The 27460-nt window shown below is 38.6% G+C and overlaps 1 protein-coding gene across 1 annotated transcript in view; it reads right to left on the bottom strand.

The window, feature by feature from the left end:
- Positions 1 to 27460, bottom strand: part of LOC112108663 (cadherin-18) — a 284382-nt gene that overhangs the window by 184423 nt on the left and 72499 nt on the right. Inside the window, exon 3 of the mRNA XM_029912500.1 lies at positions 11758 to 11877. Coding sequence (XP_029768360.1) covers positions 11758 to 11877 — 120 coding nt within the window. The remainder of the gene's footprint in view (positions 1 to 11757; positions 11878 to 27460) is intronic.

A 27460-nucleotide genomic window follows, 5' to 3' on the forward strand; every position in this document is an offset into this window, starting at 1 on the left:
GTGCTTGGGCTTTGAAAGTAGTTTCTTTCCCACCTTCCTGCTCAGATGAAAAAAATGCATTATGGAGGTTCATGATAACAACTCCTCAGTTAAGTGTTGAATTCTAAAGTGAGGTATATATTTCTGTTTTTCCTCTAAAAGTAGGTGGCCAACTGATGTGAAATTTAAACGGTTAGTAGGAAGTATTTCTGCTTGTGCTGAGCTGCAATTTGTTCTTCACAGCGCTACTTTTCATTGTTGTCCAATGTCTTGAGAAACATTGTCTATATCAGGGATCGGCAACCTTTAGAAGTGGTGTGCCGAGTCTTCATTTATTCACTCTAATTTAAGGTTTTCTGTGCCAGTAATACATTTTAATGTTTTTAGAAGGTCTCTTTCTATAAGTCTATAATATATAACTAAGCTATTGTTGAATGTAAAGTAAATAAGATTTTTAAAATGTTTAAGAAGCTTCATTTAAAATTAAATTAAAAGGCAGAGCCCCCTGGACCAGTGGCCGGGACCCGAGCAGTGTGAGTGCCACTGAAAATCATCTCGTGTGCCGCCTTCGACACACGTGCCATAGGTTGCCTACCCCTGGTCTATATGCACAATGTACATTAAGAGAGAGGTGGCTCCTGACTAAATTTGGCACAATAGGTACTTTGTTTAAAAGAAATTGTTGAGTCATTTTTAGGTGTTATTCACATTATAACTAACAGTTTGTGTGCTGTGCACTCAAACCTGATTATTGGGGGCTGGGTGCATGCAAATATGACTGATGGACACACATAAAACCTTCTCCATCAGGGAAATCTACATTTTTGTCAGATTTTATCTCACAACAGACTCATGCACAGCTGCAGATGAATGAGGATCCATGCGCAGCTGCTGAGAGATAAAATGTTCTCCACCAAGAGCTGTACTTTTATCACCCCACAGGTCCACTGCCCTTTATATAACCTCAAGAGCAGATTAAACATAAAAAAAAATAGGAAATTAATATACACAACACTTGGTTATGAGGTAATTAGGTTTGCTACTCACACAGTATACAAACCCACAAAAGAAAAGTCATGACAAGTTAAGTCACCTAATGATACAGAACCTCTACTCCTCCCTCCACAAACATACACCTGACCATTACTACAACTAACATACATTATAAACCACACACCGCTGCCTTAACTCTGCTCCCTCTGGGGAGGCTAGTGTTCCATCATCCCCTCTAACCTCCCTGCTGCACACAGCCTTTAGCAAAATATCTTCAACCAGTGCAACCAGCTACTACAGCTAAGATCCATAACTATTAATGTTGGAAAAGAAATCATTAGGTAATGGAGTGGAGAAAGGCAAATGGTGGCAAAATTCAGGTTGTGGAGAGTGGTCTGTGTAGTATGATAGTTGCCATAATGCTAAGGTGTATGTTGAGGAGAAAAAGTTTGTTGTGTACTAGTACACAAAGAGAATTATATATTTTTGTACTAATATTTTAATCTAAACTATCCAATCAGTTTCTAAAGAAAATTTAAGTAATGGATACAGAACAAAAAGATAAACAGTATCCTCTGAATATCCCAGTAATTTTTTAATTTAGGATTAGATGTATTATTGGCCAACATGTTTTCCCCATTCTTTCTATCACAGTAAATTGACAGGAAGTAAGAGAGAGATAATCACTGTCAAGAAGAATGACACCTGTTAGCAAAATCAAAAGCCATGAAGATATTACTTAACTCCACAGAACTGAAATTTGACCTGCAAAGTGTTTCTAACATGTGGAACAAGTCCTAAGGGGAAGAGTGTTTAAGAGTCTGGTGCATTAATCTTTAGAGTCACTGTGCTGGCTCACATCCCAGATGAGCTAAAAATTACAGTGATGTATGTGTGGTTTAAGGGTGAAATCTCTTTCTTTTCTTCTCCTCCCCCTGAAGTTAAACACATTTCGATCATGCATGCAATTTTCTACACTCTGTTTGTATAGAATATTAGCTCACAATGTTTACAAATCTCTTAAATTAAAAAGCTTATACATCTCTTGCCAAAAGCAAGACAGAAAGACAGGGAGAAAGATCTGTGAATAGAAGGATAATCCTACTTTATGGACATCACATTTTACAGCTTGATAAAATTGAATTGTTTTTTCTTACACCAGAATCGTTAGCTAGTATAATGTAGCCAGTAGGGTATTTTAAGGGCTTCAGTCAGTGAAAAAGAAAAAAAAAAAAGGCCCTAGCATCCTGAATGAAGTGGGGCCAATACATGTGAAAAGAGATGCAAGCAGCTATTGGCCGGGGGAAAGGATGCATAATAAACACAAAAGCTGGAGTACCATTATGCTGTCCCAGCATGCAGAAGATAGAGCCCAAACCTCCATTAATGCTGTGCATAGGGCAATTTACAAAAAAGACAAGGGAAACAAGTAGTAAGGGTAAAGGAACGGAACCTGTGCTACAGTACAGCCCCACTTCTTCCCCAGGCACTGTGTCAAAAAGTATAGGGATATAATACTATATCCACAGATCATAAGTAAAAGGAGGTATATGTCCACAGAAGACTGGGACAATGCCATCTTAGGATAATGGTTCTGCTTATAGGATGTTAGAGTCTCTAGATGGCATGTCCAGAAGCCTTGAGAAAACAGCACTGTGAACTAGTGCTGACTGGCAATTAGCAGGTAGGCAGACATCATGCCAGTAGTCTGATAAGGATAACAGTATACTGGACTGCACAGATCATCCTCAGCAATTGCCCAGAAGGGCAAAGAGGGTTTTTATTAAATAAAAACAAACCAAAAAATACCCCAGAGCCCAGCTCCATTTCCACAGAAGGGCAATGAGCTAAGAATGCTGGGCAGCCTGTTATCCTTTGTACTGATCCTCTTAATTGTTTCCTGGAATAAATATACTGGCTGTGTTTGGGGTAAAAGCACTGCAGCCTCTTAGGAGGTAATGACTGCAATCCTGTGTCCTGTCTGGGACACGTGTCTGTGTCCAATACCTTTGTCAATCAAGGTCTGAAGCATGCTAGACTGTGCCACTAGCATCCTACTTCCTCTTCCTCCTCATGCATTCCAACTTTCCCCAGAAGTCTGTTATCAGGACTAAGGTCATCAATGGTGGTTGTCAACTAAGCATCATTTTTCAGGCAGCTTTGGAGAAGGATGCATGACCATTTCACTGGCTTCTTTTAGACATGTTGCACACAGTTTTGTACCTCCCCCTGTTCTTTGTACACAAGCTTTGCTGAGCACTTTTGTTCTGGAAATTAATGACTAGGTATCTGTCCTCAGTTTGGGACTCCTCCCCCATCCCCATTTTTTGGAGCACATCTTGTTCTCCTGTAGTCTTTGCATCATAGTGGACAAATAGGGTTTTAATTGTATGGAAGTCCTGTGAAAATGTTAGTTGTGCCAAAATAGAGTTCTCAGGAAAACCAGACGCAGAGCAACAAAAGCTACTTTATTTAATCAAAACTAGTATGTTAAATATTCCTAGCCTGTGTTTTGTAGCACTCAGCAGCATGTCGGTAAATGTATTAAGTGGCAACAACCCGCTATTTTTCTTCCACTCTGTTTTTCATCTTCCCACATGTACAACTCATCTCTCTTACCATCTTTCCCTTTCTTTGAGTACCTTTGGGGAACATAATAATGATGTGCGAATGTGCTGAACACAAGAAATGGAAGTACAACAAAGACTGGTGAATACTCGCAGCTTACAATCATAGTAGAAAAGATTCATGTTTGTTTCTTAATTATTCCCATGATATCTAAAGTGAAAGAAATAATAATACTTAGGGTATTATTAGTTGCTTGTTAAAAAGTAGCACTGTTAAAACCAGGGTAAAAAAAACAATTCTTGAAAGGAGAAACAAAACTAAACAAAAACCTCAAGGATCAGAGCAATACACTGAAGAATACTGGGTAGAATTAGAAGAAAGTGACTAGACTCTTTAAAATTTTGTTTTGAGCTTGAATTTCTTGAGATTCTCTTTCTCCAATAGAAAAGTTGGTCCAATAAAAGATATTACCTCGCCCACCTTTTCGCTCTTGTGATTCTCTTTGACCATAAACTGAATGCTTTGACATTGGTGTAAACAGGAGGTAAAATATCCATGGGAGCTATTTCCAAGGATACCTCAAAGAAAAAAAAAATTAAACCTGCTCATGGAATATAGTTCTTAAATCTCCTGGAGAAAATGTGAAATTGTCATCCACAAAGGAAACAGTAAGTTTTAGCTCAGGGATCGGCAACCTATGGCAAGCGGCTCGCCAGGGTAAGCACCCTGGTGGGCCGGGCCAGTTTGTTTACCTGCCGCGTCCACAGGTTCAGTCGATGGCAGCTCCCACTGGCTGCGGTTCCTGCTCCAAGCCAATGGGGGCTGCAGGAAGCGGCAGCCAGTACATCCCTTGGCCCGCGCTGCTTCCCGCAGCCCCCATTGGCATGGAGCGGTGAACCGTGGCCAGTGGGAGTCGCAATCGGCCAAACCTACGGATGCGGCAGGTAAAGAAACCGGCCCGGCCCCCCAGGGTGCTTACCCTGGCGGGCCACAGGCCAAAGGTTGCTGAGTTTTAGCTGCATGCTCTGTTAGTAACATATGTCACTGATAGAGAAGACCTTGACTGACATGGTCATTCTCCAGCATGACCTCTTTTTGACACCACAAAGCAGAAATCAGTCAAGTATAATAATACATTTGGATTATGTAGTGGAGGGTGTAAGTAAATGGTCTGAGGTATAATTGTAAGTAAGACTTTCAAGTCTCTCTATACTTCCTTGCATAATGTAAATAGATTTAATCTTTAGCAAAATTCCATTTTTCATGTAACAATTCTTGCAGAGTTCTTAAGGTTTAAATATTGAGCTACAAAGGTTTAGGGCCTTTTTTCATGTCAAGACTGTAGTACAACATAATAGGCCAGATCAAGAATTTACTTAGTCCATTTCAATGGGCAGCACTCAGCTGTGCTGTCTCAGCAGCTGACTGAGCAGGGAGTTGTAAAATATTCAAAGTTCCCTCCCTGCTCTAATGTGGAAGTAATCTAAGATACTTATATAATCCCTATTGCCTTAGTATCTGAGCACCTCACATTTTTTAACATAATTTATCCTCAAAACACCCCTGTAAGCAGGAGAGTACTATTATCCCCATTTTACAGATGGGGAACTGAAGAACAGAAAGAGGTGACTTGTTCAATGTCACAGAAGGAAGTTGATGAAGAAGAAAGAATTAGACTCAGACCTTCTAAATCCTGTGCTATTGTCAACCATCCTCCATACCACCAGCCAATTATGAGCCCTACCAAACAGGCTTGGCTTTAGCTTTAGCTTAGGTCAGTAAGGGATGTACTTATGCCAAATTTATATAAGACATTTAAACTGAAATGTTCACACAAGAGAGTTTCACCATTATAATTAAATCAATTTCTTAATGGAAACCAAACAGGGCAGTGTCTACGCAAAAGAATAAATGGACACAAATCAGACATCAAGAATTGTAACATTCAAAAACCAGTAGGAGAGCACTTCAATCTCCCTGGACACTCAATAACAGATTTAAAAGTGGCAATTCTTCAACAAAAAAACCTTCAAAAACAGACTTCAATGAGAAATTGCAGAACTGGAATTAATTTGCAAACTGGACACCATCAAATTAGGCCTGAATAAAGACTGGGAGTGGATGGGTCACTACAAAAAATAATTTTCCCTCTGCTGATACTCACACCTTCTTGTCAACTGTTGGAAATGGGCGACGTCCACCTTGACTGCATTGGCCTCGTTGTCACAACAAAAGTAATTTTCCCTCTCTTGATATTCACCCCTTCGTGTAAACTGTTGAGAATAGGCCACTTCCACCTTAATTGAATTGGCCTTGTTAGCACTGTTCCCCCACTTGGTAACGCAACTCTCATCTTTTCATGTGCTGTAATATATATACTGCTTACTGTATTTTTCAGTCCATGCATCTGATGAAGTGGGTTTTAGCCCACGAAAGCTTATGCCCAAATAAATTTGTTAGTCTCTAAAGTGCCACAAGGACTCCTTGTTGTTTGTGCTGATACAGACTAACACGGCTACCACTCTGAAACCTAAATGGAGATAGTTAAGTTGGTGCAAATTTCTCTGTACTCAAGGCTTCAAACTGTAAGCTCTTTGGAGTGTGGGCTGTGTTTTTATGACCTGTGTGTGTACAGCACTGAACACTATGGGGCCCTGATCAGGACCCCTACGTGATACGGATACTAAGAATTAATAATAAATCAAAAATATAGTGCTCTGCCCTTTCTGTAGTGTGTTGTGCTCTCTGGCTGACCTCTGCATGGAAACAAAGGGATGCTGTACCCCCTCGTTCAAAAGCCACAGTCCTGCCCAATGTGATCAAAACCCTCAAACACAGAAAGAACAAAATCACACCAGCTAAAACTACAAAGACTCAAGTACTCACCCCATTTCAGCTCACTTAAAAATGCAGAGCTAATGGTAATGTAGGCACATTAATAGTTGTACTCATTTTATATTGATATACTCTCTCTAAAATAGAAATACAACTATCAATGTGCCTGTACCATTAGCGCTGCATTTTTAAGTGAGCTGAAATGGGGTGAGCACTTAAGTCTTTGTAGCATATTGCTATATACATGTGTCTTTATAGCAATATCATAATTCTAACTTATTAATGTTAATAAGTTTCATCACATATTACTGTTATGCAGCATGATTGAACATATAAAATTTGTATATATATTTTTATTTTTACAAGTTCTACAGTATTCAGTTGGTTTATGACCTAGTATCTAGTGCTGTTTGTCCCTCCCCTCCCCCCCGCCCAAGTGAATTGTAAATACATTTTTGTAAAATCATTCTTTAGAGATTTTGATACCACAAAGTCTAAGTGCTGTCTGCAAACTATGGGTAAGTATATTGTTCTACACAAAATAGAAGTGACCATATGTTATAAATCACAAGGACTGCCAGTTTGGAAACACATGACACATCCTTATGCTTGGAAGTAACTGCACCTCCTTTCTTTGTATTGGCACATTTTAATATCATTATTATTGTACTCTCAGTAAAAGAACCAGTCCAAAGACATTGTAAATGAGTGATTTCTTATGAGGAATGCTTGAAGCCATTGGAATCTTATTGCATTCTTGAAAAACACAAAATGAGGCCATTTCTCTCACACATTGTTTATATTAGTTTTCAGAAATATTATCACAAATATTTTGCTTTACAATTTAAACTTCTAAACTAATATTTTCAAAAACAACAATAATTGACCTATGATTATGAATGTTGGTGTATTGTTGCCACCCCAGTTCCAGCCAGCCAGTCATTTTAAAGTACAATTTCTGTGTAATCTGAATATTTAACTTTTCTTCATGACTTGTTCAGAGACATTGGTTCAAGAATAAATGCATTTCCCCTGCATCAATTTCTGTATTTCAAATTAGTGTCAAGAGTCAGATTTTCATAACACAAATTTCAGCATTTTTAATGGATACAAGATAAACTGCTAGTGTGAAAAAGATAAATTCTATCATTGTACTAGTCTCAGTAAATTGCTAATGAATACTGCACACTGTAAATTTTAACGAAGTTCATCAAGTATGTTTGCATATCAGTTTCATATTTCTTATACCATTGAATGAATGATTAAGGCTATTTGTGGAGTAATACACTTAAGGAAATATACTAGTAACTTCTATGGGCTTTTGATCATGCCCTATACAGCAAGATATCTGTATTGTACAGTTAGTCTATAGAGCTTTCCAGCTTATCTATCTTTATTATATAATTCTGATTTAATACACTTATTTTATATAAACAAAGAACGTGTTTTGATGTGGAGTTTAATTAGCAGAGATGGTTACAAATCAAATGATTGGATTCAAAATTTCCCAAATATTAGGAAAATTGGGATCTGAGATTTGTAACATCTATCATGAACTATAGAACAAGCAATGTAAAAATGTCAAAAAGTATTTTAAAAGCATTTCTTGATTCTTCAAAAAGTTCCACCAATAATACCAGAATTCATTTTTTAAAATGCCATTTTGCCCTAATATATTTATTAATTTACTTGTTCTATAACCATTCATATCCACTGATAACTTAATTATCTTAAAATGTCATTTGTTATAATATGGTGGTGGTGGGGGGAGAGACTATTACCCTAGGGTTCCCTATATATCAGTCACATCCAGCATCAAGCTGATGCAGGTTAATTCTGCTAACATAACCTGGGATCTAAAAATAAATCTCTTCAGTTTCTCCTTCTTTCAAGAGCATCAGTAATAAATATTCTATACTCAGAACATAGATGATCATTTGCTGAAAATGTGAAGCAAGGCAGAAAAAAGTCCAGTTCAATTTTCCACAGCAGTACTACTAAGAGTAGTAAGTAAATAAATAATAATACTTAAAACTTACAGAGCACCTTTTTGTAATCAACACATGTTATAAACCTTAAGCTTCGATAATAGTTGGCTGTGGTTAAGTTTGCACTTGAGGCAGGAGTCTGGCATCCCTCTACCTTGATGAAAACTGAATTATTTGCCTGAAAATTTTGCACATATTATTTTGCCAGGGAAGGAGTCTAGTTTTATTTATTTATTTATGTATTTATTTGAGGGTAGCTAAGCAAATGCCTTAAGACATAAAAATTCAAAAATATGAAACCTGTTTGCATTTTTGAAAGTCTAACTTAAAAAAAAAAACACCATTGATCAAAATATTTCAAATTCGTTTTCTCTTCAGTGACAATTGTTTTATTCTCTTCAACTTTGACAACTTCTGAAAGTGTGATGGTTTAATTTTTGAGTTATTTGATACCATACTTCTGAGAAGTCCAGAACTGGAGTCTTTGAATTGTAATTTGCATAGCACTGTGTTCAACCTATCTGTAGTTACAAGCAGTGCACTTCTTAAAGTTGGTATTCACAATGGACAGCTAGCTATAAAAGATTTAAGATGTCTCTAGCCAAAGACTCCAAGAAGCTTTAAGAATTGTGACAGGGACCCTGTGGGTTTCAGTAACAGTTGCATGGATTCGTGGGGAGTTCATAAGACTTTCTCTCTTTCTCTCCCCTCCAGTTTTTATCAAATCCATCTACATTTAGTTTTTGTATATCATTATTTTATATATTAAGTTATAAGCTAAGATAATGGCCAGATAAAATCTTCATTAAGATAGAGTAGAAGAAAGACTTCAAGAAAAGTGACCTATTGTAAAGTTGTAAAGAATAGAAATGATTGAAAATCTGGAAGTTCAGAATTAAGATTTTACAAAGACTGTCAGTTCATATTCTCCTGTTATATCTCTGACTATCCTACATCTAGATTACAAACACCTTAAAGCCACACACTACACCTTTTTCTTCATTTTCCAGTATCTTACTTTTCCCATTTGTTTGGATCATAACAAACTCGGCATACTACCTGCCAAGTCAAATGCCTTTCTCCAATTTTCTCTGCCATCCCAGATTTCCAATATAGTCAAGAAGAAGTCATAATATTTTCACATCTTATCATCTACATAAAGCCTCAAAACCGCTTAAGTTTATAACGCCAATCCTCATCAAGGCTTCAGAAATTAACAATGCCAAATCTACTCTCATCCACTTTCTGAGTACAAAGACCACTACAACTATCTTATTCTCTTCCCTGATGTGGGATGACTTTCAAACATCCACACACAACCAAATCTCCACCATTGGCTACGTAATGGCTCCAGTTTACAGAATATCTCATTCTCCAAAATGAATTAGATCGAGCATTGCCTCAGAATGACAAAAATAAAATAGAAATATAAAAGGCAAAAATGAGAATTATAGTTAAGACAGATGTGATCTGATATTTGGATGGTGCATAGTGTGGTGGGGTACAGGGATGAGAAAATGTGGGTAACCTTAACTCTGAATTTCCATTTTTTTCTTAAGTTTTTTTTAAAATACAATCTACTTATAAATAATCTTACTCTATAATGCCTACATTAATACAATTATATAAAACAAATCAGATATCAAACACATCATAATGCTTGGCCAATCAAATACAAATATGCTGTCACCTTTATAACAAACTGAATTCAATATTCTTTCTAAAGGATCTGATACATCTATGCACACGCACACGCACCCCTCCCCACTGAAAGCTGCATGAGCAACTTGAAGTGTAAAATATTACAAGCCTCATTAATGTATTTGTTGGTACCCTGGATCAGTTTTTCTGGATAAAAGTTAGCAAGCTATTGTTATTGTTTTAATAAGTTCATCAAGAAATGATGTAGGGAGGGAATTCTCCTTCCCGCTCTGGAATCTTTGTGCTGCTTTATATTTTATATTGTGGCAGCAAAATGGGCTGTGAAATTCCTGGATCCAGCCGCCATAGGAATGGAGTAGAGACCACCTCTGCAAATCCGAGACTAGGGAATGTGTGTGGGGCACCACAATAGTGGATTCTGGGTGGCATTTCTGCCCACAGGCAACACAGCTTAGACTCCTCAAATATAGAGCTGCCTAAAATACACCCAGGGCTGTTTCAGTGCCCATAGTTGCCTGAAACCTCAGGGCAAGAAAAGATGATATAACACCACCTTAATCCCCCTCCCCTGGCTGGGAGGTTTGTGCTACACCTCTTAAAGACACAGCATAAAATCTCATGTTTCAATCTGAGTCTACAGGCTTCTTATCTTGAGACACGTCCAGGAGAATTAGAACCCATTGTTCCTGATAAAAATACTTTGTTTTATAATCACCAATCTCCAGATTCAGATACTCTTACCTCACACCACATAGTAAATTTACTCCTCCAGCAGTTGTGCATATGGAGATCAACACACACACACAATCACATACATTCACATGTAACATGCCTCCTGTGACTATATATGCATACAAAGTGTCTCTGAATTTATTTTATGTCATACAATTTCAAAAGTATTATTTTTTTCTGTCATAAATAGTAGTTGTGATCTCTTTGCTCCATAGCAAAATTTTGCTGGCTTATGAGGATTTGTTTTTGGAGGGGATGGGAAAGGAAAAACAACAATTATTAAATTCATCTGAAGTGAATACTGTATTAAATTAAACAGCCTTGTTATTACAGATAAAAAATCATGTTAAACAAAACAAAATGTCTATCGTCAAACATAGACAAGTTAATGGGGTCCAGGAAATTCAAGCAATATTAAACACCCCTTTTGGTAGACATTTCTTACTCTTTCGCATGAGCTATTTTAATTTCTTATTCTTATTTTATGCTTTTATGTATCTATTTTTTTGGGGGGGGGACATAAATGATGCACAGAGCTTAAACTTGATCATTTCAGCTCATTCTACATCTTGAGTCATACAGAACACATTTTCAGTGTAAAGACAATATTGCAGTTTTAGAAATACAAACATAATATTTGTTTCTTATGGTATGTGTGTTGAAGCTCACATTCAATAATCCTGCTAAGCCTGTCCTACATGCAAGACAAAACATTTAAAATAATAATTTAATAGGCACAGTTGAGTGGTTTGCTGAGCTTAAACCTGAAAGTACAAAAACATGATACTCCACTTTGGCTGAATGGTTCATATCACAACTCCTTGAAGAATTAATTCTATACACAGACATTTTATTTGAATGTATAGTACAAAATTGCAATTCTCATAGCTCAAACGGTGTTCAAGTCAATGGTAGAATTTAATAGGAGGAAAAAAATCTTTCATATGTTGGGTTACAACCTACCAGGTGCATCAAACTATAAGAAATATAAAGTGCCCACCTGTTTTAGGGTCAACAGAGAAGTATGGCTGTCCCTGAAGAATACTGTATACCACCCGGGCACTGTTCCCATAGGTAGGGTCATCTGCATCTGTAGCTGTCACCTGTAGAACAGAGGTACCTGTACATCCAGGAAAACAAGGTTTAGTTGATAAAAGTTCTAGATCTCCTGTCAAGCTTGTATATACAATTATTTTTAAATGCACTTCCACAATTTTGTATTTTTTTTCTTCAAAAACCCCTTCTTTCTAGCTAGAGAAGGGATCAAATTGCAGAATTGATTCTCCTTTCTTCCATCCTTCCATATTTTTAAGGTGTTATCACCTTAGTATCTAACTGCAAAAAAATTATGAGTGTTAAGATCTGGGGTTTTGTTTCAGCTCATTATGTAAAGATAGCAGCAATTTCAAAATTCGTATCCAGATCAAGATTTTGAACACACCAAAGTTATACATGTTGGGATAAGACCATTTACTGCAGAGACTAATCTTGAAAGACATATTCATTTTAAATCACACCCGTGGAGCTCCAGAAATCAATAAAAGGTGTAAAACAATTATAGTATAGAAATCAGAAGACTCCAAAGAACAAAAACTTAAACCTAAAACTGCTTTCTACAAAACTATCAATGGAATTTCAGAGACAGAATTCCAGCATTAACAGAAACATCTGGGAGCAGCCTTCTTGCTGTGGTTAACAGATATTTGTAAGAAATTACAAGTTGCAACTCCTACTATGTCATAAGGTGGAACAGGGTTATGAACTGCACTCTAGAGATATTAAACTGTGAGAATTGCTGTGTAGATAAAGTGCAGCAGAGAAGTTTGTGATGGCTCAGTTGCAATAAAGAAACTTTGAAATTTACTGTAATTTCTCCAGTAAATACTTGATTATGAATCTTTTTTGCTATGTCATTTGGACACTATTTTCAAGAAATCAGTTAGTGAAAGGAGGGTAAAGTTCTGGAGATTCATTCTTTGTCCTTCTCCTCCACATATCCTCAGACTTCCTATTGCCACACATAGATTTAGCCAGTATCAACGAGGAGCTCAAAGAATTATAATATTGGAATAGACCATTAGCTCATTTCTAGTGTTATCATACATCTGGCAGTGATATTTGAGGCCTATGGCTCTGATCTTACAGATACTTATGCACCATGAATTGAACTGTTTGAGGTCAATGGGACTCAGAGTCATAATCAAGTAAGCATGTGAGTCTTTGCAGGATCAGAACCTATAAATGCTTAAGGAAGCATCCATGCTATAGTGCAATGTTATATCCTGGACATAAAAGTTCCTTTCCACTTCCAAGCTGGTGATTAGCATATACCTTATAAGATTGAGAATTGCTATCCTATGTAGTTGTTAATTCTACTCATGTAAATAATTTGAATACATGGGAAAGAGTGAAATTTGAGAATATCTTGTTTAATTTGAAAAGTTAAATATAGCTCAAACAGCCGATAATGACCTATTTATTTTTATCCAAGTTTTAATAACCTATATAGAAATGTAACAGATACACTGGCATGCAATCATTTTAGCTTCAAGATAACTGAATTATTTTTGAAGTACAATAAACTGAAAAGAGAAATACAATGTTATTTCCTTAAACTGTTATTGAAATCCATATGGCCATTTTTACTGTGATGCCCATACTTAATGTCCATGTACAAGTTTCAGCAAATCATGACAGGTAACTTCAACTAACAGCAAATGCCCCCTCCTCTGTTTTACAACTTGCTTAACTACCTGAAAAATGAACTTCCACCCTCTTCAGCAATAATATAAACATCAACATGAAAAAGCCATATCTTCTCTGTACCCTAGTATAGTCTAAAATCTCTGCTGACTACAGACTTTCCATATTAATTTACTTATACTTTTTATTAATGGATATATTATTTTATCCTGTAGTATTATTTTATTTCATTTGGGCCACCGTCAATGCCAGGACACAGGAACAAAGTGATTTTATTCATTTCAGTGTATATACTAACCACCTCCCCACCTAGGCAGCTTCTATAGATATTTAAAACATGGTAAAAACTGCAATCTCTTCCTACCCTCAAAAACAGTAATTACCAGCAACTGCCTACCCTGTCAAAACATATTAGCCCTGACACCTTCTCTAAAGCTTGGAAAACATATGAGCTTTGAAGAAGTCTCTGCACATCAACGGATATAGGCTTTTTCAGAAGGCATAGGAGGAGTAAGGTCCAAAGCTGATGTTATTTCATTGCAACACCTTTCTAACAGTCCCTCTCTCTTTTAAACAGAGGAGTATACAAGTTGAGTGCCTCTGCTGATCACTGCTATGAGGATCTAAAACAGGGAGAGAGAATGGAGGTCTCATGTAAGCATATTCCAGGCCATTTAAGAGTTTACAGAGTACAACTAACATCTTAAACTGCACTTTTGGGATAGTCCAGTACTCCAGTACCTTTTTTCCTAAAAGCAGGAAGGCATCTGGAGGACTGGAAGTTTGATCCTGTAAGATGCCAAACACTCTTTCCCAATCCAGCAAAACACTTAAGCATGTGCTTAAGTTTACAGACATGAATAGTCCCAGGGACTCTGTGAGTGGAAGGTGGAGGCCTGGGAATAGGTGGGGTTGAAGAGTAAAGAATAGTAAGTGGCCAGTATGGCTCCATCAAGAGCTCTTTAATGACCTGAAAATCAAAAAGGTATCCTACAAAGCATAGAAACATGGGCAAATTTCTAAGGGTGAGTGAAAGACAATAGGAAAAAATTCTATAAAAAGCATTTGGAGTAACTGAATGAGGAAGGAAAATGTAGGACCAAGGAGGAAAGGAGAGCTGATAATGGACAACACCAAGAAGGTTGAGGTGTTTAAACCCATTTTGCTTCAGTCCTCACTAAAAAGATAAATAGTGAACAGATACTTAACACAATATTAATAACAAAGAAGAAAGAGAACAAGCCAGAACAGGGAAAGAACAGGTTACAATGTAATTAGATGTATTCAAGTCAGCAAAGTGTGAGTGTGATGAAATTCACTCTAGGGTGCTTAAGAAACTAGTAAAAGCAACCTCAGAACAATTAGTAATTATCTTTGAAAACTCATGGAGAATGGGTGAGGTCCCAGAGGACTGGAGAAAGGCAAACATAGCACCTATCATTTAAGAAAGGAACTAAGAGGACCTGGGGAATTACAGACCACTCAGCCAAAGTTCCATACCTGGAAAGATATTGGAACAAATTATTAAACAGCCATTATGTAAACACATTGAAGAGAAAATGTTTATGAGTAATAGCCAACACAGATTTGCCAAGAAGAAATCATGCCAAACCAACATAGTTTCCTCATTTGACAGAATTACTGGCACAGTGGATGGGGAGGGATGGACTGAGAAGGGATATATCTTCATTTTAGTAAGGCTTTTGAAATAGTCTCACATGATATTCTCACAAGCAAACTACGGAAATCTGTTTTAGATTAAATTACTATAAGGTAGGTGCAAAACTGGTTGAAAGACTGTACTCAAAGAATAGTTATCAATGGTTTTCTATCCAACTGGGGGGGCATATCTAGTGGGATACATCAGGAATCTATCCTGGGCCTGGTACTATTTACTGTTTTCACTAATGACTTAGATGATTGAGTGGAGAGTATGCTTATGAAATTTGGAGATGACACCAAGCTAGGAGAGGCTAAAAGCACTCTGAAGGACAGGATTCAAATTCAAAACAACTTTGGAAAAATTGGAGAATTTGTCTCAAATCAACAAGATAAAATTCAATAAAGACAAGGACAAAATACTACACTTGGGAAGGAAAAATCAAATGAAAAATACAAAATGAGGAATAACTGGCTAAGTGGTAGCACTGGTGAAAAGGATCTGGAGGTTACAGTGGATAACAAACTGAGTATAAGTCAACAACATGATGCAGTTGTGGAAAAAAAGGCTAATATGATTCTGGGGTGTTTTAACAGGAGGGTCACATGTAAGACATAGGAGGTTAAAAAACTGGGTCTGTTTAGTCTTGAGACTAAGACGACTGAGGAGGTACCTGATAACAGTCTTCAAATATGTTAAGGGTTGTTATAAAGAGGGCCGTGATCAGTTGTTCTCCATGTTTGCTGAAGGTTGGACAAGTAGTAATGGACTTAATCTGCAGGAAGGGAGATTTATGTTAGATATTAGGGGGGGAAATTCTAACTATAAGGTTAGTTAAGCACTGGAATAGATTTCCAAGGAACATGGTGGATTCCCTATCCTTGGAGGTTTTAAAGAAAAATAGGTTAGATAAACAACTGTCAGAAATGCTGTAGGTATACTTTGTCCTGCCTCTGTGCTGGAGGTGGACTAGATGACCTCTTGAGATCCATCCCAGCCCTCCATTTCTACAATTCTTTGAGTTAACTAAAAAATGGCTTTTTTGTATTTAAGAAAAACAACAAAACTGAGAAAAAATTAACAAATGAAAAAAGTTCTTTCATTTTCAGAGAACGTTAAAATTGGTGAAGCAAGGCCTATTTAGCATTGCAGAGTTGACATCAAGCACGAAACATGTCGGCCCCAAAGAGTCCTTTTTTGGAAATTAATACACTGATAAAAGATTCATAGATGAAGTATTATGATGATTCTATACCAAGAAGACATCATAGTTTAAAATAATCTGGGCATTTTTATTATTTATTCATAAAGAGCAATAAATATGCATTCATGCTTAATTATTTATTTATGGTTTAATTTTTATTTGTTGTTAAAAAGGAACAAAAAATGAAAAATAAAGACTTTTTAGAATGCATACTCAGGACCTTTTATCAAATTACACAGTTGGAATCCAAGTGTTATGGCCTTGCTGCAGAAATTACTGTTTTCTTGTGCAGAATGAAATTCAAGTTGTATCTTGTTGGCTGTTGCTGTTTCACAATGCTTAAGAATTCCTTTGAGAATTCAGCCCAGTGCAGTTCATGCAGGCAGGCAGGAACTCCCAGCCTTCCAAAATCTTCACCTTATTTTCACTTCTTAAAGTTTTCATTCAACATTGATCCATCTGAGATTTTAACAATGCAGCAAACCACAGCATATCATGCATACCAATTTGCATTCTCAGCAGACATTTACTTTTTATTAAACTTCCTCATTAAATGTTAAAAATTTGTCTGCAGAGACACAGACTGACGTTATCCTCTTCAGCTTTTCTTCTCTAGATAACTTTACAACATTCTGACTGGAGAAAAAAAAAGTAGAAAAAAAAAGAAAAAGAAAAAAAAAGAGACACTAATATATGGCTACAGTTCTGATTTCCCAAATCAATTCAGCCTTAATTTTGATAACACAGGAAAAAATAAATAAAAAAAAAAAATGGGGAGGGGGTGTGATTCTGAAAGTATGCAGCCATATTTTACCATTACAAACAAAGTTTCAACTAAGTACAAGTAATACCCAATACGTAGTTCTAAAAGTGCCAGGGGGAATAGTTTGGAATGGTAATTGTACACTGAACAACCAATGAATCCAAGTTTGGAAAAAAACAATTAAAAAAAAAATTTGTGATGTCAAAAAATGCTTTCACAGCAAAATGTTCAGTTTTCCTTGATATAGACTTACACTGTAGTTTAGTGAATAAACTTCAGGGAAATTAGATTTTTTTTTTTTACTTCCTTCCTTCTTGAGAACATAAAAATGGCCAGAGGGGGTCAGACCACTAGTCCATCTAGCCCAGTATTCTGTCTTCCAACAGTGGCCAACGCCAGGTGCTTCAGAGGGAATGAGCAGAATAGGTAATCATCAAGTGATCCCTGTCACCTATTCCCAGCTTCTGGCAAACAGAGGCTAGGGTCACTTCAGAACATGGTATTGTATCCCTGCCCATCCTGGCTAAACCCATGGACCTATCCACCATGAAGTTATCTAGTTGTTTTTTTTTTAACCCTCTTATAATCTTGGCCTTCATAACATAACATCCTCCGGTAAAGAGTTCTACAGGTTGACTGTGCATTGTGTGAAGAAATATTTCCTTTTGTTTGTTTTATACTTGCTGCCTGTTAATTTCATTGGGTGACCTCTAGTTCTTGTGTTATGAGGAGGAGTAAATAACTCTTCCTTATTTACTTTCTCCACACCAGGCATGATTTTATAGACCTCTATCATATCCCCTCTTAGCCATCTCTTTTCCAAGCTGAACAGTCCCAGTCTTATTAATAGCTCCTCATATGGAAGCTGTTCCATACCCCTAATCATTTTTGTTGCCCTTTTTAGTACCTTTTCCAATTCCAATATATCTTTTTTGAGATAGGATGATCAGAAATGCACACATTATTCAAGGTGTGGGTGTACCATGGATTTATATAGAGGCCATATGATATTTTCCATCTTATTATCTATCCCTTTCCTAATGATTCCCAACATTCTGTCTGCCTTTTTAACTGATGCTGCGCATTGAGGTGAATGTTTTCAGAGAAATATTCACAACACCAAGATCTCTTTCTTGAGTGGTAACAGCTAATATATACCCCATTATTTTATATGTATAGTTGGGATTATGTTTTCCAATGTGCATTACTTTGCATTTATCAACATTGAATTTCATCTGCCATTTTGTTGCCCAGTCACCCAGTTTGAGAGATCCTTTTGTAGCTCTTCACAGTCTGCCTGGGACTTAACTATCATGAGTAGTTTTGTATTATCTGCAAATTTTGCCACCTCACTGTTTACTCCTTTTTCCAGATCATTTATGAATATGTTAAATAGGACTGGGCCCAGTACAGACCCCTGGGGGACACCACTATTTACCTCTCTCCATTCTGAAAACTGACCATTTATTCCTACCCTTTGTTTCCTATTTTTAACCAGTTACTGATCTAGAAGAAAACCTTCCCTCTTATCCCATGACAACTTACTTTGCTTAAGAGCCTTTGGTGAGGGACCTTGTCAAAGGCTTTCTGAATATCTAAGTACACTATATCCACTGGATCCCCCTTGTCCACATGCTTGTTGACCCCCTCAAAGAATTCTAGTAGATTGGTGAGGCATGATTTTCCTTTACAAAAAAACATGTTGACTCTTCCCCAACAAACCGTGTTCATCTATATGTCTCATAGATCTTTTCTTTACTATAGTTTCAACCAATTTGCCTGGTACTGAAGTTAGGCTTACCGGTCTATAATTGCCAGGATTGCTACTGGAGCCTTTTTTTAAAAATGACATCACATTAGCTATCCTCCTGTCATCTAGTACAGAAGCTGATTTAAATGATAGGTTTCATACCACAGTTAGTAGTTCTGCAGTTTCACATCTGAGTTCCTTCATAACTCTTGGGTGAATACCATCTGGTCCTGGTGACTTATTACTGTTTAATTTATCAATTTGTTCCAAAACCTTCTCTAATGACAACTCAATCTGGGATAGTTCCTCAGATCTGTCACCTAAAAAGAATGGGTCAGGTTTGGGAATCTCCCTCACATCCTCAGCCGGGAAGACCGATGCAAATAATTCATTTAGTTCCTCAGATCTGTCACTTAAAAAGAATGGGTCAGGTTTGGGAATCTCCCTCACATCCTCAGCCGTGAAGACCGATGCAAATAATTCATTTAGTTTCTCCGCAATGGCCTTATTGTCCTTAAACGCTACTTTTGCATCTCGATCATGCAGTGGCCCCAGTGCTTGTTTGGCAGGCTTCCTGCTTCTGATGTACTTTTAAAAAATTTTGCTGGTACTTTTTGAGTTTTTTGCTAGCTGTTCTTCAAATTCTTTTTTCAACTCCCTAATTATATTCTTACACTGCATTTGCCAGAGTTTATACTCCTTTTTATTTTCCTCAATAGAATTTAACTTCCATTGTTTAAAGGATGCCTTTTTGCCTCTAACTGATTCTTTTACTTTGTTGTTTAGCTATGGTGGCACTTTTATGGTCCTCTTACTATGTTTATTTTAATTTGGGGTATACATTTAAATTGAGCCTCTATTATGGTGTCTTTAAAAGTCTCCATGCAGCTTGCAAAGATTTCGCTTTTGGCGCTGTACCTTTTAATTTCTGTTTAACAAACTTCCTCATTTTTTCTGTAGTTCCCCTTTCTGAAATTAAATGCTACCATGGTGGGCTCCTGTGGTGTTTTACCTGCCACGGGGATGTTAAATGTTATTATATTATAGTCACTATTACCAAGCAGCTCAGCTATATTCGTCTCTTGGACCAGATCCTGTGCTCCACTTAGGACTAAATCAAGAATTGCTTCTCCTTGTGGGTTCCAAGACTAGCTGCTCCAAAAAGCAGACATTTAAGGGGACAAAAAGCTTTATCTCTGCATCCCATCCTTAGGTGACATGTACCCAGTCAATAAGGGGATATTTGAAATCCACCATTATTATTGAGTTTTTGCTTCATGTAAGATTTTTACTTCATTTGACTCCATGCTTTGTTGCACATATAATGCCACTCCACCACAAGTACGACCTATTCTGTCCTTCTGATATTCCTTGTACCCTGGTATTAGTTTATCCTATTGATTATCCTCATTCCACAAAGTTTCTATGATGCCTGTTATATCAATATCCTCATTTAATATGAGGCACTCATGTTTACCCATCTTAGTATTTAGACTTCTAGCATTTGTATAGAAGCACTTATTTTTTTTCACTTTTTAGCTGTCTGCCATTATGTGATGTAATTGAATGGGACTCTTTTTCATTTGACTGTTTCTCATCAGATCCTACCTGCATTTTATTATCTTCCATCCTCTCCTCCTTATTTGGATATGATGTCATGGTATCCTATCACACTAAGGATACCTCTCAATTAATAGATCCTCCCCTAAGGTCCTTCCTGCATGGGCTCCCCCTTTCTCAAAAAGTTCCCCAGTTCCTAATAAACTAAACACCTCCTCCCTACAGCATCATCTCATCCACACATTGAGACCCTGCAATTCTGCCTGTCTGATGCTGCATGTGTAACTGGAAGCATTTCAAAGGTTACCATGGAGATCCTGGACTTCAATCTCTTACCTAGCAGCCTAAATTTATCTTCCAGGACCTCTCTCCTACCCTTCCCTATGTCATTGGTACCTACATGTACCACAACAACCGGCTCCTCCCCAGCACTACACAAAAGTATATGTAGATGTCTCGAGAGATCAACAGCATTCACACTTGGCAGGCAAGTCACCATGTGGTTCTCCCGGTCATCACAAACCCATGCAAATATCTATGTTTCTAATGATCAAATCCCCCATGACTATTACCTGTCTCTTCCTAATAACTGGAGTTCCCTCCCCCAGAGAGGTATCCTTAGTGTGACAGGATACCATGACATCATCTGGAAAGAGGATCCCTACTATGGGATCATTTCCCTCGGCTTCCGTTTGATGTTTTCTTTCCCTGAGACTTTCATCCTCCTCAACAGTACAGAGGTTGTCAGACTGGGAGAGGGACCATTCTACTGTGTCCCAGAAAGTCTCATCTATGTACCTCTCTGTCTCCCTTAGCTCCTACAGTTCAGCCACTCTGGTCTCCAAAGCCTGTATGCATTCTCTGAGGGCCAGGAGCTCTTTGCACCAAATGCACACATATGCCACCCATCCATAGGTAAGATAATCATATATACTGCATGAGGTTCATTAACATTACTGGTAGCAGTAATGGAGTCCTGGTTTACATATAGCCACATAGTTCATTGGAAGAAATTCTTCATTTGGCTGACATTTACAGTCATTTACAGATAATGATAGTTCTGAAGGAAACCACTGGAAGAAGTAGTCCTGTCTCCATCAGAATGGTCCCCTGAACAATTGTCACATTCTCTTTCTCTCATGCCGAACAAAATAACCAGGAATCAGATAGCAGGCTGATAGGGCTCAATCCTATAAGCTGCTGAACACTCTGGCCTGCACCAGTGAAGCACTTAAGCATGTGATTATAGTTACAAACACAGACTCATGGTATTGCTTCAGTGCAGGAGGATGGACTAGCTGACCTGTTGAAGTCCCTTCCCTCCCTACATTTCTAAGTATACTCAGATGGTACCTAACAGATGTTTGTCTAACATGTTACGAAAAACCTCCAGTGGCAGCAATTCCACAACCTCCCTAGGTAACCTATTCCATTACCTAACAATCCTTATACTTGGGAAGGTTTTCCTAATAGCTAATGTAATTCTCCCTTGCTGCAGATTACTTTTTGTCCTAGTTGCAGTGGACACAGAGAGCAATTGATCTCCATACACTTTATATAGTGCTTACCTTATTTGAAAACTATTATGTCCCACTCAGTCTTGTCTCAAGACCAAACATACTTAATATGTCTGGTGAGGAGGAGGAGAGCAATTTGTCCACATGTTTCTTAAAGTGTGGCACCCAGCACTGGGCACAATATTCCAGTTGAGGCCTTACAGCAGTGCCTGGTAGAGTGGCACTGCTGTAAGAGCGGCCCAATTACCTCCTATGTCTTAAATACAACACTCCTGTGAATAAACCCCAGAACATTAGCCTTTTTCACAGCATCATCACATTGTCGGCTCATATTCAATTTATGATCCACTCTAACTCCATATCCTTTTCTGCCATACTACTGCCTAGCCAGCTATTCTCTATTTTGTATGTGTTTGATTTTTCCTTCCTAAAGTGTAGTACTTTTCAATATTTCATTTAATCTTATTGATTTCAGACCAATTCTCCAATTTATTAAGGTTGCTTGAATACTACTCTTGTCCTCTGAAGTGCTTGCAACTCTTTCCAGCTTAGTGCCATCTACAAATTTCATAAGCATACTGTGCACTCCATTCCCAATCATAAATGAAAATATTGAATAGTAGCAGGACCCAGGATAGACCCCTGCAGGACTCCAGTGAATACTCCATTCCCCATGAAAATGTCATGTAGGACTGTGTCAGAAGCCTTTCTAGTATCAAGACATATTCTGTCTACCACTTCCCCTCTATCACCCTACTGTAATGTAGAATTCAAGAACCAAGAAAATTACATTGAATGGCAAAACAACAAATTCAGATATTAGAACAAGCACAAGAATAGCTACTGGTGAGACACCTTTAACAAATACTATCTATCCATCAATCGAAGGTGGTGATGGAGAGATAAAGAGACAAAAAAACCTACGAAAAGCAATAACAGACTTTGATCAGGTATCACTGGAAAGACTGACAAGAAAACAAATTGTGTACAATATACAATGACTTTCCAGTTTACCAAAAAGTGTGAAGAGGGGGGGGAAAATCAATAAATGTTAAAGAAAAGAATGATCAAAAACATGCAATGAAAGCAGCAAGACTGATTACAGTAAATGGTGAGATGTAACGCTATCTCTGAATCACAGTGAAGTTTCTTAGAATATATTCTTTAACAATCATCTCAGACACAGCTCATCAACAGAAAAATATATATGTTTTTCTCCACACAAGGTAGATGTTGATGCTTCTCCTTAGCATTAGCAGTGTTCTGGGTTAAAATAAAACACACTGATTTATTACCCAAAATGTTGTCCTAAAATAGCCTGGATGAGTCTGAGTAATCCCTAAAAGCTGATGATCAGGATACATAATTTGTAATGTGGCTGTGAATTAACTAAAGCCAGGAATTCAAACTGATATGAAATGAGGTTTATTATCTATAGAAGAATCAAACAAGCTCTACCCTGGAGTGACTAATGAGAGGACAATAAGAAGTGAACTACTACAGATAAGAAGAAATCATTACTTTATGTGTGCTTGACTTTGAGGACAACATTGATCTGTTCTCTACCAACCTTTTCACTGTGTAGATAATAAAGTGACTGCTGAAGAGACAGAGAAGCATGAGCTTAATTACAAGTAATACCCTATTAGAAAGTATAGAATTTGAAGAAAAGGAGGAGTAAAATAGGTGAGTGTTCGTCATAGAAATTTGTCTTATTGGAGACAGAACTGGCAGAAGTAACTGTTGTGTCGTCTGATGAGAGATGACTGGAAGGTATTGCAAGGAATGAATATAAACTAGCAACTAAAAGAAAAAAAATAATTAACCCAAAAATGTACAAAAACAGCAGTGCTGTTTCTATAGTTGTGATGTGACACTGCAGCAACAAACCAAACACAACTGGAGAGATTTCATGCAGATCCACAGTATTTTTCATGGCAGCAGCATTCCCTGACAGCAATACTGTACATGAAGGAATAACACTGTCACTGTTATAATACCATCTGCAGAAAAGGCCTCTTAGGCCATGTCTACACTACAAAGTTAAGTCGACTTCATCTCCAAATAAATTTGTTAGTCTCTAAAGTGCCACAAGGACTCCTCGTTTTTTTTTTTTTATTTATTTAAGCAAGTCGATCTTGCATGTCCATACTATGCTCATTGTGTCGGGGGAGTGCATCCTCACTAGCAGCGCTTGCATCGACACACAGTGCATGTAGCCGAGTGGAATTTTGGGTTGGGCTTGCAATGCCTTATGGGACCAAAACATTGGTGCAGGTGGTATGGGAACATGGCATTAGCCTCCCATGATGCACTTAACTCCCCCCTCCCTGAAATTAACGGCAAACAAACCAAGCCTTTTTCGAGCCTTTTTTTTGTAAGCCTGGGTTACCCACTTGGTTGCCATAGCACTATAAGCATGGACCCTGCTCAGCTGTACACTGTTGTTGTCAGCATTACAAACACCTCGCACCTTATCCTGCAGTATTTACACAGCCAATACAGTAGCTGCTGCATGGAACAATGTGCTGCCACACAAGCAGCCCTGCTGGAAGACATAGTGTGGAGCAATTCTCAGTTGCTGGCGACAGTCAGACATCACCTTGACACAGTTGAGCACCATTTCTGGGCCCAGGAAACAAGCACTGACTGATGGGACCACATTGTTATGCAGCTATGGGATGATGAGCAGTGGCTGCAGAACTTTTGAATGTGTAAGGACACTTTCCAGGAACTGTGTGAAGAGCTTTCCCCAGCCCTGAAGTGCAGCAATATTAAAATGAGAGTTGCTCTGACAGTGGAGAAGTGAGTGGCGATAGCTCTGTGGAAGCTTGCAATGCCAGACTGCTAGTGGTCAGTGGGGCATCAATTTGGAGATGGGTAAATCTACCGATCCAAGTTTGCAGAGCCATCAAAAGACTACTGCTAAGAAGGGTAGTGACTCTGGGCAACATGCAGGACATAATGGATGGTTTTCCCGTGATGGGGTTTCCTAATTGCAGAGGGGCTATAGATGGAATGCATATCCCTATCTTGGCACCATACCACCTTGCGAAAGAGTAAATAAACCAAAAGGGATACTTTTCAATGGTGTTGCAAGCGCTGGTGGATCACAGAGGCCGTTTCACCAACATCAATGTTAGATGATCAGGCAAGGTGCATGACACGCTCATCTTTAGAAACGCAGGTCTGTTCAGAAAGCTGCAAGCAGGGACTTTCTTCCTAGACTGCAAAATAATCATTGTTGATGTTGAAATGCCAGTGACCCATGGATCCGTACACAGGCAGCCTAGACAGCAGTAAGGACCGGTTCAACCATAGGCTGAGCAAGGACAGAATGGTGGTGGGATGTGCCTTTGGACGTTTAAAAGATTGCTGACATTGTTTGCATACTAAGTTAGACCTCAGTGAAAGCAATATCCCCATTGTTATTGCTGCCTGCTGTGTGCTCCATAGTATCTGTGAAACAAAGGGAGAAAAGTTTCCGGGGGGGTGGGGGGGTGGAGGTTTGAGGCTGGAAGCCAACTCTGAGCAGCCAGACACCATGGCAATAAGAAGAAAACATTGAGGGTCTCTGCATCTCAGTAAGGTATTGAAAAGAAGTTTCAACAATGAGCCAGAGTAATGTGACACTTATCTGTGGTGTTCCTTACCAATCTGTCCCCTCCATTGCATTTTCTCCCCTGTAAACTCCACCCGCACCAACCACTGTGTGTTCAATGAATAAAGAGCCTTTTCTCCTCAATCCGTTAAGTTTTATTATGCACACAAACACAAAGAGACAGCAAAGAAAAGTAAGATAACTTGGGACAAAATGTCTGATAACACTGTGAGAGGAGAAACAAGGAAAGCTTGCTTACAGATGCACTGCAATAACAATCAAAGGTGTAGAAATGGGTGCCTTCAGGTCCTTGTACCCTCCCATGGTGTTGAGTGCAAAGGATAACAGACTTTCCCCGCCTCCGCCTCATAGGACATTTGGGGGAGGAGGATGTAGAACTGGGTGATGATGGCAGCAGGTTCAGCATAGGCTGCAGGGGGACTCCAGCATCCAGCTGCCTTTCTTGAACCTCAAGCAGATGCTTCAACATGTCTGATTGCTCCTTCATAATCCGTGGCATCTCTTCCTGCTTGGCATGCTCCTGTTCCATGCATGCTCTCCTGTCCTCCCTGTCTATGTCCAAGTTCTCAGACAGTGTGATCCTACATGCTCTGAGCTCCGTCTTGTCACTCCTTAACTCATTGAACATGTCCTCCTGAGTCTTCTTTTTCCACCTTCTAATCTGGGAAAGTTTCTGACCCAGTGTGGAGGATGCACCGACAGACAAGGTTTCAGCTGCAAGGAATGCAAAGCACAAGGGTAGCATTGACAGTGCATACATTGTTTCTGGTGCAAGGTTAATTTTTTAAAATAAAAACGCCCCCCTCAATACACTTCACTGCAAGCCACAACGTAATCCCAACCACTGGCTATTGCAAGACTCAGTTTACTGCTCCAGCCATGGTGAGTAAGGCCACGAGTTGTGCTGTTGCTTTTGTGAAGACATCCTTGGGATCACAGGTTGGAACTTGAGAAAAGCCCCCTTTCCCCTAGCAATCTGGATGGTGCTTGAGGACAGGCACCAGGATAAAGCCCCCCAAATAGTTTGTTTTTTAACAAAAGCAGCACCAGGGGGAGGGAGACAAACAGGAAGCTGCCCCCCCCTTTTTTTTTTCAATGCTGCTTGCAATACTCGGTGATCCCTTCCAACCATAACCATTGCACATTTGGGAAAGTGTGTTTGTGTGACCCAGATTTCATCAAAGAGGGGGTAGGTTACTTGTTGAATTGTTTGTGGTTTAAGGGCTGGCATTGAAAACTTCCCCCATTTCCCCCAAGTGACCCTATGCAATATCACTCTTCTGAGGGTAACATAGGTGGCAAGGAAGCAGATGCTGCAATGCTGTGTGCTGCAATGATGCCAGCAGAGTTAATACTGAAGTGGCGTGGGAAAGTGTCCTATGTGGTGGACAAAATAAGGCAGCCCTTCCCAGAAACCTTCCGCAAATTATTGCAGAGTACCTCCATGAAAGCTTCCTAGAGATCTCCATGGAGGATTCCCGAGCCATCCCTGTGCACATAAACACACAGGCACCCTCTGCGTAGCTGGAGTGGCCACCGATACCCACTACACCTACTTTTTTGTTCAGATTAAACATTAAAAATAACATTAAACATTAACATTAAACATTAAAAATAATAGAATGTAACCCCTAGAGTTTGATTAGAAATGTGTACTCACCAGAGGTGCCTTCCCTGGCATCATGCTCCAACGCCAACTGGTCCTGCGAAGTAATGGGCTTCAGGGTTAAAAACAGTTCTTGGCTGTTGGGGAGAATGGATTCTCCACTTGCCTGCCTCACATTCTCTTCCTCCTCCTCTTTCTCATCAACAATGTCCTCCTCATCGTTGCTTGAGGTTGCCCGGAGCTCCTGGGAGGTATACACAGAGCGTTTTGGGGTAGTGGTGGGGTCACCACCGAGAATTGCATGCAGCTCCTCATGAA

The sequence above is a fragment of the Terrapene carolina genome, unplaced genomic scaffold (genome assembly GCF_002925995.2).
Source record: "Terrapene carolina triunguis isolate 2854851 unplaced genomic scaffold, T_m_triunguis-2.0 Scaffold48, whole genome shotgun sequence".
NCBI lineage: Eukaryota > Metazoa > Chordata > Testudines > Emydidae > Terrapene > Terrapene triunguis.